Raw genomic sequence first — 13,348 nt, 5'->3', positions numbered from 1 at the left:
CGACAAATTGCTAAGGATCTGAGGACCAAAGGAGTCCAACGCGACTAGATGGGGGTAATAAGGGGCGGTCGGAGCGGGTGGGGAGAGGCCGATGGTTTCCGTAACATTGTACATCACTAGAGGGGTCACATTCGGTTCTGCTGACGGCGTTTCGAATCTCCACATAATAAACTGCAATATTCGAGGAGCGTTCCTGCCGTGAACCTGATGGAAGTTGTGCGCTGCGGAGGAGGAGGGGTTAAAGCCCTGACGGGGGGATGGAGGGGGAGAGACACAAACAAAAAGTGATGGCACCGCTGAGAGACTCCACTAACCCCTCTGTATATACCCTGCCTGCCATGCAGCCTGGGACTTGTGGTTCTACGCGAGCTGTGACATACAGGAGACTACGCAGACACGCGGCCGCCATCACCCGCCGCTCACTCCGCTCCTCCGACATAAAATGAGCGGAATTAACCGCCTGGCGCCCGGGACATCTCTGACTTAGATTACTTAATCAGGACCGGGCGCAATCAATTAGTGGAGGAAGCGGCGCAAATAAACGGTCAGTACGAAGAATCGCTCCCAGGTAATAGAGCGCCGCGCTGCGCGGGGTAAGGGCATCCACAGAGTGGGAGGGGCTTCTGGTGGGAGTGGCGCTGGTCGCCCTCGGAGCTTCTCACAACCAGCGGGTGATAAGACGGGATGGGAGAGCGCAAGTTCATGACATCAACGGTGACGGCGACCGAAACACGAAACGGGAGACGTGCGCAGAAAATACAGAGATGCTGCCACAGGTACGGCACCAAGCTTAACAGTATACCATACAGCCCTACACCGTGACCCCATACCGTATACCGCACAGCCCTACACCGTGACCCCGCACCGTATACCGCACAGTCCTACACCGTGACCCCGCACCGTATACCGCACAGTCCTACACCGTGACCCCGCACCGTATACCGCACAGTCCTACACCGTGACCCCGCACCGTATACCGCACAGTCCTACACCGTGACCCCGCACCATATACCGCACAGTCCTACACCGTGACCCCGAACCGTATACCGCACAGTCCTACACCGTGACCTTAAACCGTATACCGTACAGTCCTGCACCGTATACCGTACACCCCTACATCGTGACCCCGCACCGTACAGCCCTACACCGTGACCCCATACCCTACAGCCCTACACCGTGACCCCGAACCGTATACCGCACAGTCCTACACCGTGACCTCGCACCGTATACCGTACAGTCCTACACCGTGACCCCGCACCGTATACTGTACACCCCTACACCGTGACCCCGCACCGTACAGCCCTACACCGTGACCCCGCACCGTACAGCCCTACACCGTGACCCCGCACCGTACAGCCCTACACCGTGACCCCGCACCGTACAGCCCTACACCGTGACCCCGAATCGTATACCATACAGCTTTACACCGTGACCCCGAATCGTATACCGTACAGCCCTACACCGTGACCCCGCACCGTACAGCCCTACACCGTGACCCCGAATCGTATACCGTACAGCTTTACACCGTGACCCCGAATCGTATACCGTACAGCTTTACACCGTGACCCCGAATCGTATACCGTACAGCCCTACACCGTGACCCCGCACCGTACAGCCCTACACCGTGACCCCGCACCGTACAGCCCTACACCGTGACCCCGAATCGTATACCGTACAGCTTTACACCGTGACCCCGAATCGTATACCGTACAGCCCTACACCGTGACCCTGCACCGTACAGCCGTAGACCGTGACCCCGAATCGTATACCGTACAGCCTTACACCGTGACCCCGCACCGTACAGCCCTACACCGTGACCCCGAATCGCATACCGTACAGCCCTACACCGTGACCCCATACCGTACAGCCCTACACCGTGACCCCGCACCGTACAGCCCTACACCGTGACCTCGCACCGTACAGCCCTACACCGTGACCTCGCACCGTACAGCCCTACACCGTGACCCCGCACCGTACAACCCTACACCGTGACCCCGCACCGTACAACCCTACACCGTGACCTCGCACCGTACAGCCCTACACCGTGACCTCGCACCGTACAGCCCTACACCGTGACCTCGCACCGTACAGCCCTACACCGTGACCTCGCACCGTACAGCCCTACACCGTGACACCATACAACCCTACACCATAACTCGGCACCGTATACTGTAGAGTCCTACATTGTGACCCCCGAACCGTACAGTCCTACCTCACACTCGCATGGTACATACGCTGGCTGCATGGTGGCATACGGGCACATCAGGGAACACTCCCAGTATCTCCCTCCAATGTGCTGCAGTATGGCGCCATCCCGCCACCCATCACATACGTGGAGGAGCCTCACTGCCCGTTATACTCACATGGGCAGCAGGAAGCTCGGGCTGATATTGCGTTTGACAACGTTCGATTTTCACGATGTGAAGGTTTTTTTTTTAAATTGCGATCTTCACGCGAACGAAAGAATCGCACTTTACCACCGAGTTCAATTGGAAACATTGCATTGCGCTCGCACGGCACGCGGGGTTCCAATGGGCGATCTCTCCCGCGGGAACGCCCACATGTTGCGATTGTTTTTGCTTGTAGCGAGTAAAAAAACGCTTGTGAATAAATCCATTTAAAAGAACGGAGATCATATTCATGCGAGTTTTGCGCATCGCGATAATCTCGGTCGCGTGAATAACCCCTCTTAGATTGGCCGCTACGGCGACAGGCGAGGGGCTGTCACATGACAAGCGTTGTGATTACTACGTGACGGTAATTCCCACACACCTCCGATAAGCGGCACCGCTCACTGCACATCTGATAAAAGCCGCGGCGGCGGATCTGGAGGCGCGAGGAGCTAAATTAAGAACAGGCAGTTCGTAGAACCGACCTCCAAAAACCGAAGAGACGCTGCGAGGCGCCGCGGTCGCTGAGTGACACAGCATTGTCGCAAACTTATTATCACAATGTCCTGAAGACGAACTCCTGCGTGCGAACGGCAGATCAGCGCAATATCTGCGGAACTGCGGAGAGCCGCGAGCAGCTGGCGACAAACGAACCGCGGGGTCTGTCCATCCTCGGAGCGTCGCGGGCGGGACAGCGAGGCCGTTTTCACACGGGCGAGCTTCAGTCAGTGAACATCGACACATTTCGTGCGGTTTACATCCGTTTTTCTTCAGTCCTTGTATTCATCCATTTCTCGCACACGTCGCAGCGCCGCGCAATTGACATCATTTAAAACTCGCATTGAATTCCATAAATATATAAACCATTGGCGCGCTCATCGTGTCCTGCGAGCGCGCTCCGCTTTATCAACTTGAATGGGCGATTCCCTCTAGAATAGGACCTGCTGCCCAATCACACGGCGGATGTCAGCTGCGCCCGCGATTCTCGGACATGCCAGCCGCCCGTGTGCCGCCGGATCCCCGCAGGAACGGACCTTGAATTCTGCTCTGCAGTAGGTTGGTTTTCACACGGACCACCAGTGTGAATCGCCTAATTGGCTACCATGGACCTGCGGGCACACAGATGGCACGCAGCGGGTAGGACGCTCGTCTAAATGACCGCAGATCCGTAAACGCACGCCGCCTGCGACGGCTCAGAGTTCTGTCAGTTTCAGACTCAGATGGTAAACCGGCCGGTGTGAATGAGCCCCTATTGTCGGCCAGCAAGGAAAGGGTGTCGCTATCTCCAGCGAGCCGCCGTGTCTTCGTGCAACAGACATTTCCGGAATCAGCAGCCCCAATAGACGCAGGCCGCAAACCGCACACAAAACGGAACATGTCATCTGCTGCGGTCACCAACTACTGGGCTGCAGAGCTGACACTCTAATGCAGCAGCACTGGGGGCTTCCCGCACATCCCGCAGCACTCAGGGGGTTAAGCCCCAGCCTGGCAGGACGGGCAACTTCCCGGAGCAGAAGACAAAAGCAGCGGTGCCAGCCTGTGCCCGGCAGCCCAAAGTGCAAGGAAAGTGCCCCCTCCACAGCGCCGGTGCCCGCGGGCGCCCCCTTACCTGGCAGGTAGTAGAGCGGAGGTTTTAATCCAAACATGGTGGTCGTCGGGGGTGGCGGCGCCGGGCAGAGTCAGTGCCCCATGCTGGCGGCGCCTCCGGGGGAGCAACTGCTGCAGCTTCTTCCGTCTCCTCCGTCCAGCCCAGAAATGCAAATAGTGAGAAGAGAGAAGAAGCGGCGGGGAGGAGAGAGAGGCGGAGAGCGGCTGCCCACCCCGGTGCCAGGGGGCGGAGAGCGGCTGCCCACCCCGGTGCCAGGGAGCTGGAGAACCTGCGCGCGCTGGAGGGGCTCCCTCCGATCCCGGCCGCGGACTGAAGGAGAGGAGACATCAGCTCCCCCCGGGCTGGAGGAGGAGAGGGGGAGGGGAGGAGGGAGCCCCCCACCACCCGCTGCAGTAATCAGCACTGGCAGGAGGGGGCGCACACAGGATCCAAGGAGGGGAAGCAGATGGGAACGGGCAGCACTGATGGTTGGCATATAGTGGGCAGTGCTGTGCAAAAAAGGATTTGCCCCCCTGAACACCTTCTAGTTAGCAGATCTGTCGCCCTTAAATGTTTAATCGCATCAAATGGCTCGTTAGATGGAGGCGAATAGTCGCAGCCCCCGTGGGGGGGAAGTAATCGCCCCCCTCGCTACTAAACCAAGCAGGTAACCAAATACAATGGTCACTTGGTTGAGGTCACCGGCGTCACGAACACGATCAGCGGCGCCCTGCTGGGTCTACACATCGCCACGCCGCAGGCTAGAGGCTATTGCCATCTACCAGCATGGAAAGGGTTACAAGGCCATGTCAGCAAGGAGGGCTGCAGCAAAAACGGACGACCGAAGTGATCCAAAGAACATTCACACGGGCGAGCGCTTGCCAACGCGCGTTTTATTCTAAAGGTGATTTTCATTCAAAAACGCCTCGCATCATTTGCGCTCTTCAGGCGCGGTGGAGGATCGGCACGTGATGTCTTTAAAGGTCCCATTAAAAATAGCGAACGCCAAAATATAGGACACGCAGCGACTGACCCCCGCAGCATCGCTGAGCGAATAAATCATTCACAAATGATTCAAATGAATGGAGTTCGTATTTGCGTGAGTTTTGTGCGTCTCGCAACGCACAAACCTCACGTGAGATTCTCACTCGTGTGCATGTACCCTCAGAAAGGCATTGGGTAAAAATGGCGCAAACCAAAAAGGACACATAGGCTGCTGTCGATGGCTCCCGAGACTTCTGGGACAATATTCTGGGGACTGCTGTTTTCGCCAGCCGTGGGTCCCATTACTTCTGGCGTACTCCACAATCAAACCATCATACACCAGCAGTCGGACAGCGGCGGTCGCGTGACGGTCGCGTGACGGACCCGGACGATTCGTTATCATTGATGGAATCATGAGTTCTGCTCTCCTGATGGATGACGTCCACCCAGCAGTCGCTGACCTAAAGCTCAAGCATTGGGTCCTGCGGCAGGACGACGCTCCTCAGCGCGTGAGCGAATCACCCCTGAATTGCGCAAAAGAAAGAAAATGAAGCTTTTAGAGCGGCGAGGTAAAGTCCCAACCTGAACGCCACCGAGACGCAGCGCGGTTGCTGGGGCCCTTCACGCTCAAACCTTAGATGTAGGCAAATAAAAAAAAAGAAAAGTGCGCCCAAATTCCTCCACCGCGATGTAAAACGTCATCGCAAATCATTGCAGTTACTGATGGGGGCGCCACAACCAGCCGGGAGCTTTAGGGGGCCATTACTTTTGTCCAGCACTGTAAGCTCCACGACTTTATAGTAGACTTGATGTTTCAATTCTGCCCCAAGATCTCTGCTACCTGTCAGTGAATGGGCAGCTTCTTGTTTCCATCCTGACCTGCTACGGCTGAGGGTTTGTTACAATGTATCAGTGCAGACAGTCCTCTGTGAGGTGATCACATCAGCACAGCTCTCTCTCCTGCCCCGATAGTCTGTTACAATGTATCAGGCTGGAGTTTGTACACTGGATACATTGTAACAATCCTTCAGCTGAGGGAAATATTTGATCTAAACAGGTTTTGAGTCTCTTGATGTAAACAAGAATGTTTGTATTTACTGACAGCAAGCAGAAATCTAGAATTGGTAAGGAAGTGAAATAGCTTAAAAGTCTTGTGGCCCTCCTGCAGGTTGGGGCCCCTTCCTCCTGGTAGCTTCTCCTTCGCTCTGGATGTCAGGTGGCCAAAACTTCCTGCACTGCCACAGGGCAATAAAAGGTACAGCAAGACCTCATGGGGTGCTGCCAGTATATACAGCAGGTTAGAGAAAGACTGGTGAAGTCTATTGCTCTCTCTTATCAGCCATTTCAGGCTGCAGACAGGCTGACTGTACTGTTCTTCAATGTAAGGAGGGTCAGGAAATGCAGAAACTTCCGGGCCCCCCACCCCCATCACTGCCTTATATCACATATCTCCAGAGCCCAGACCCTTCTATATGTGACTGATATCAGCCACTCCTCTTATAACGCTCCAGTACTGATATAACCTCCAGAGACATCATACATGTGATATCAGCCCCTCTTCTTATAACGCTCCGGTACTGATATAACCTCCAGACATCACATATGTAATATCAGCCCCCCTCTTATAACGCTCCAGTACTGATATAACCTCCAGACATCATATATGTGATATCAGCTGCTGCTCTTATAATGCTACAGTACTGATATAACCTCCAGACATCATATATGTGATATCAGCCCCTCCACCTATAACGCTCCAGTACTGATATAACCCCCAGAAACATCATATATGTGATATTAGCCCCTCCTCTTATAACGCTCCAGCACTGATATAACCTCCAGAGACATCATATATGTGATATCAGCTGCTGCTCTTATAATGCTTCAGTACTGATATAACCTCCAGACATCATATATGTGATATCAGCCCCTCCTCTTATAACGCTCCAGCACTGATATAACCTCCAGAGACATCATATAAGTAATGTCAGCCCCTCCTCTTATAACGCTCCAGTACTGATATAACCTCTAGAGACATCATATATGTGATATCAGCTGCTCCTCTTATAATGCTCCAGTACTGATATCACATATATGATGTCTGGAGGTTATATCAGCGGCTTCTCTTATAATACTCCAGTACTGATATAACCTCCAGAGATATCATATATGTGATATCAGCCCCTCCTCTTATAACGCTTCAGTACTGATACAACCTCCAGACATCATATATGTGATATCAGCTGCTCCTCTTCTAATACTCCAGTACTGATATAACCTTCAGGCATCATATATGTGATATCAGCGGCTTCTCTTATAATTCTCCAGCACTGATATAACTTCCAGAGACATCATATATGATATGAGGCCCATCTCTTATAACGCTCCAGTTCTCATATAACCACCAGAGACATCATATATGTGATATCAACCACTCCTCTTATAACGCTCCAGTACTGGTATAACCTCCAGAGACATCATACATGTAATATCAGCCCCCCCCCCCCTTATAACGCCCCAGTACTGGTATAACCTCCAGAGACATCATACATGTAATATCAGCCCCCCCCCCCCTCTTATAACGCTCCAGTACTGGTATAACCTCCAGAGACATCATACATGTAATATCAGCCCCCCTCTTATAACGCTCCAGTACTGATATAACCTTCAGAGACATCATATATGTGATATCAGCCCCTCCTCTTATAATATTCCAGTACTGATATAATCTCCAGAGACATCATATATGTGATATCAGCCCCCCTCTTATAACGCTCCAGGACTGATATAACCTCCAGAGACATCATATATGTAATATCAGCCCCTCCTCTTATAACGCTCCAGTACTGATATAACCTCCAGAGACATCATACATGTGATATCAGCCGCTCCTCTTATAACGCTCTAGTACTGATATAACCTCCAGAGACATTATATATGTGATATTAGCCCCCCTCTTATAATGCCCCGGTACTGATATAACCCCCAGCGACATCATATATGTGATATTAGCCCCTTCTCTTATAATACTCCAGTACTCGTATAACCTCCAGAGACATCATATATGTGATATCAGCCCCCCTCTTATAACGCTCCAGTACTGATATAACCTCCAGACATCATATATGTGATATCAGCCCCCCTCTTATAACGCTCCAGTACTGATATAACCTCCAGACATCATATATGTGATATCAGCCCCTCCTCTTATAATATTCCAGTACTGATACAATCTCCAGAGACATCATATATGTGATATCAGCCCCCCTCTTATAACGCTCCAGTACTGATATAACCTCCAGACATCATATATGTGATATCAGCCACTCCTCTTATAATATTCCAGTACTGATATAATCTCCAGAGACATCATATATGTGATATCAGCCCCCCTCTTATAACGCTCCAGTACTGATATAACCTCCAGACATCATATATGTGATATCAGCCCCCCTCTTATAATGCCCCGGTACTGATATAACCTCTGGCACATTATATTTGGCCCCGTGGCAGGGGTCACTCGCGGTGTCCATGTTTGCTGCACGACTCCTTGTGTCAATATTGACTCCCGTCCAGAACAGTCGCTTCCATTTTACAAGAGACATTGTTGACATTAGGAAGGACGCTGCGCAGGAGACGTCTTGGCTGTGGCTGGCACTTGGCCCCCGGGGGCCCCCGTGTGTGCAGAGAGCACAATATGATATTAGCGGCTCCCGCCTGCCGGATTATGGGCTTTACAAGAGGAAGAGACGGCAAATTAACCGCTTCCTCGCTGCAGCCCTCACGCCGACACAACAGCAGCCAGGAAGCAGTAAGCTCTTAGGGTCGGCTCACATCTAGCGTAAATGGCGCAGAATTGTTACTATTAACTGTTTCCTGTCCCTCTTATCGCCCGCCGCCATCCAGGGAGAACATGGCAGCAGGAAGTCACTTTAACCCTTCCTTTTCTCAGCAGTGTGAACACTAAAGACAAGCGGCTCAGACCTCAGCTTTAACCCCTTAGTGACGCCACCGAATTTGATCCGAAGGAGGCGACGAGTTTTTGGGGACGTTCATCTCCACTTTTCAAAAGCCATAACTTTTTTATCTTTGCGTCGCCGCGGCCGGGGGAGGGTGGGTTTTGCGCGGCGAGCTGTAGTTTTTATCAGTACTACTTTGGGCAGATATTATGTTTTCTAGATCGTTTCTGAATGGATCAATCCGCTATTGTTTTCCTTTTACAGCATTAATCGCGCAGCACAAATGACGCGATACGTTTTTTCTGCGGTTCGGTACGATTACAATATTCCAGAATTGCACAATAAAAAACACTTTCTTTTTTTTTTAAAGAAAATATATATTTTTTGCATCGCCGCATTCAGAGTCCCATAAGTTGTTCATCCTTCCCTGGACGCAGCGCTGCGAGGGCTTGGGGCTTTTATTGGCACCATTTTGGGGCATATATGGCTTTATTGATCACTTTTATTGCATTTTTATAGGAGGCAGAATGAGCAAAAAAAAAAGCATTTTGGCTGAGTATTTTTGCTTTTTTTATAACATTTGCCGTGTCCAGCTTATTGCAGAGGTCATCGCGGGTACGACTGTACCAGGCATGTGGATTGTTAAACAAAGAGCACGAAGTGCGCAAAAAAGTCATTTTTTTAACCATCCTCTGTTTTTTATGTCCCTGTAGGGAAATTGAAGCTGTGATTCTGTGATCATTCTTATAATACACTGCAGTACTTCTGTACTGCAATGCATTATTGCTTCTCATAGTGATCACAGGCCATGATAGACCCCGGACCCCTCCACAATCACAACACAGGAGGCGGTGCCATCACAGAGAGGGCGGTTCCTCTGTAAACCCCTTATATGCCACAACCAACTTTGATTGCAGCATATAAGGGGTTGGCAGCAAGGATCGGTGTTCTCGCCAATCCCTGCTGTTGCAGCAGGAGGCTGTCAGTCACAGAGATCCATAGGACGTAAATGTACGTCCATTCGCGGGTCGGGCTTCCCAGCTAGGGCGCACATTTATGTGCTGGGGCAGGAGGGGGCAAACAAAATGAAGATCGCTAACTATACAAGCGGAATGGGCGATCTGTAACGCTTCTCATGATGTGGATTTCCGTCCTGACAGATGAGGTTTGTGGCTTCAGCCATAAGAGATGGAAATCTATTTAGTTAGTGCTATTTAACCCCTTCCAGAGGCAAAAAAAAAAAATAGATGTGCTTTGACAAATGGGCGTGGCTAACAGAAGCCAAAAACTGCCGCAAACTTATAAGAGGCAGGCCCCATTTTTGGTTTGTGCAGCCGAGCTGCGAGCTCATTGCTTCAATATAAACAAAGGCGTTGTGCATTCAAATCTGCTTTCTATCTGCAGCTGCTGCGCAGAGCTGTGTGTCTCCATGGTTACAGACTACAAACACAGCCTGCGTAGTCAGGTCCTGCAGTCATGTGTCGCTCTGCCTCCTCTTCTTGATAATCACACGGACAGTTGTAGGGGGCAGAATTGGACCGCACAGTCTGCATAAGAGCTGTGGACGCAAAACGGAAGATCCTTTCATTAAGATTAATTACAAAGTTGCCTAATTTTCCTTAGATGGAACTGCTTGCAGCACCTGTGAGCGATGTGACAAGTGCCCCTCCCCCACACGTGGTCTGTTTAGTTGTAAAGCGACAAAGAGCAAACAGATTGGCGCTGCGCCTCCCTCGCCCTCTGCGTTCTGGCCAGGACCAGGCTGTAATTGCAGGTTTATTGCCTCGCCGGCTGCTGCATAATGACATGTTTGCAAATTAATTTTTACAGCGGCTGCCATTATCAGATACAGTAGAGGAGGTCTGACCGTTAATTACCGCCGCTGTACGTATAATCCGCGGGAATTAGGGAGGCCTAGAAAAAAATGTCAGGAGGAAGCAGATGTGAGAGAAAGGCGACCGCTTCACCAGAGACGATCCCCTCACCCCACAGGGCGACTGCCATGACGCCCCAAAAAAACCGCAGGCAGGTCCATTGATTTTTTTGCGTAAATACGCAGCGCCTGGCGTGTATCATGCGTGTTCCCTGCGGTTTCCGGGCTCCCGATGGCCGTTTCAGTCTGTAATACGACACGCTGCCATTTTTTTCACGCATGTAAATAATCAGGTCTGAATACCGCTACGCAAATCAATGGCGTTCAGCTCTCCGCATTAAGCGCGTAATACAGAGTGCATATACGTCATTGGCGCAGGTGACAGCCAGCAGGTAGCGCTCCGACCTCCCTTCCAGCTGCTGCAGGCTAATGATTCGCCCACCTGTCCTGCGCGGCGGCCCTCCCGGCCGCTCGTTCCCGTAATGACCGCATTAGCCTCCCGCTCCCCTCGCTTCTCCCACTAATGAATCAGGCAGCAGTTTTCCACTTTTAATGAAAGCTCAGAGGCGAGCGGCGGAATCACGTAGAGCGCGGTTAAGAGGTGATCCGTCCTCAGGGGCTCATCCTCTAGAGATGCAGGGGCTGTATACTGACTACATATATACACCCCTACTGTGCCTCTCAGACATGGATAGACTGTTGGGAGTGTGAGGAAAGATGAAACTGATGCTTTACACTGCAGCTCTGCTCTTTCAGACTGACTCAGCAGGAAGTCCGTGCGTGCAACAGCAAGAAGAGAAGCTTATAAACTACCACTAATTAAACCACCAGTGAGAAAAGAAATGGCGGCACACGGACGGAGGGGAGGAGCTTCCATTAAGGGGAGGAGCTTGTAAAACACAACACATAGGCAGAAACAAAAATACATATAAAAGGATATAGGTGATAGTGTGTCCCTGTATGACCGCAGCAGTCACATGATGCAGAGCGCCAGAATCCTCTCACCCAGTGCAAACAATGTGACAAAACACCTGCTGTGCTACACAAACACCTCACAAGGGAGAAGCCAACACACTGCGCCAAATCTGCACCAAGACACAGCCTGAAACTAAAGCCACAGCCGACTATCCACGCCAGTAAACAAAGAGGCGGCATTCCCAGTGATGGCACCGCTGCTCTCTAGTGATGGATAGGCGGAATCCTCAGTGATGTCACCGCTGCTCTCTAGTGATGGATAGGGGGCATTCTTAGTGATGTCACCGCTGCTCTCTAGTGATGGATAGGCGGCATTCTCAGTGATGTCACCGCTGCTCTCTAGTGATGGATAGGCGGCATTCTCAGTGATGTCACCGCTGCTCTCTAGTGATGGATAGGCGGCATTCTCAGTGATGTCACCGCTGCTCTCTAGTGATGGATAGGTGGCATTCTCAGTGATGTCACCGCTGCTCTCTAGTGATCGATAGGCGGCATTCTCAGTGATGTCACCGCTGCTCTCTAGTGATGGATAGGCAGCATTCTCAGTGATGTCACCGCTGCTCTCTAGTGATGGATAGGCGACATTCTCAGTGATGTCACCGCTGCTCTCTAGTGATGGATAGGCAGCATTCTCAGTAATGTCACCGCTGCTCTCTAGTGATGGATAGGTGGCATTCTCAGGGATGTCACCGCTGCTCTCTAGTGATGGATAGGCGGAATCCTCAGTGATGTCACCGCTGCTCTCTAGTGATGGATAGGGGGCATTCTTAGTGATGTTACCGCTGCTCTCTAGTGATGGATAGGGGGCATTCTTAGTGATGTCACCGCTGCTCTCTAGTGATGGATAGGCGGCATTCTCAGTGATGTCACCGCTGCTCTCTAGTGATGGATAGGCGGCATTCTCAGTGATGTCACCGCTGCTCTCTAGTGATGGATAGGCGGCATTCTCAGTGATGTCACCGCTGCTCTCTAGTGATGGATAGGCGGCATTCTCAGTAATGTCACCGCTGCTCTCTAGTGATGGATAGGCGGAATCCTCAGTGATGTCACCGCTGCTCTCTAGTGATGGATAGGGGGCATTCTTAGTGATGTCACCGCTGCTCTCTAGTGATGGATAGGCGGCATTCTCAGTAATGTCACCGCTGCTCTCTAGTGATGGATAGGCGGCATTCTCAGTGATGTCACCGCTGCTCTCTAGTGATGGATAGGCGGCATTCTCAGTAATGTCACCGCTGCTCTCTAGTGATGGATAGGCGGAATCCTCAGTGATGTCACCGCTGCTCTCTAGTGATGGATAGGGGGCATTCTTAGTGATGTCACCGCTGCTCTCTAGTGATGGATAGGCGGCATTCTCAGTGATGTCACCGCTGCTCTCTAGTGATGGATAGGCGGCATTCTCAGTGATGTCACCGCTGCTCTCTAGTGATGGATAGGGGGCATTCTTAGTGATGTCACTGCTGCTCTCTAGTGATGGATAGGTGGTATGGTCAGTGATGTCACCGCTGCTCTCTAGTGATGGATAGGCGGCATTCTCAGCGATGTCACCACTGCTCTCTAGTGATGGACAGGCGGTATGGTC

At 51.6% G+C, this 13,348-nt stretch overlaps 1 protein-coding gene across 4 annotated transcripts in view; it reads right to left on the bottom strand.

Moving 5' to 3' along the window:
* Positions 1 to 13,348, bottom strand: part of GSE1 (Gse1 coiled-coil protein) — a 323,118-nt gene that overhangs the window by 84,803 nt on the left and 224,967 nt on the right. Inside the window, exon 1 of one of the 4 annotated variants that reach the window (XM_066582661.1) lies at positions 4,000 to 4,165. The exons of the other annotated variants lie outside the window; for them this stretch is intronic. Coding sequence (XP_066438758.1) covers positions 4,000 to 4,036 — 37 coding nt within the window. The 5' untranslated portion in view covers positions 4,037 to 4,165. Of the gene's footprint in view, positions 1 to 3,999; positions 4,166 to 13,348 lie in introns of those variants that run through there. 4 annotated transcript variants of the gene reach the window in all.

Source organism: Eleutherodactylus coqui, chromosome 11, assembly GCF_035609145.1.
Source record: "Eleutherodactylus coqui strain aEleCoq1 chromosome 11, aEleCoq1.hap1, whole genome shotgun sequence".
In the NCBI taxonomy this organism is placed as follows: domain Eukaryota; kingdom Metazoa; phylum Chordata; class Amphibia; order Anura; family Eleutherodactylidae; genus Eleutherodactylus; species Eleutherodactylus coqui.
Note: the sequence above shows the minus strand (reverse complement) of the source record. Positions and strands in the feature narration are given on the sequence as shown.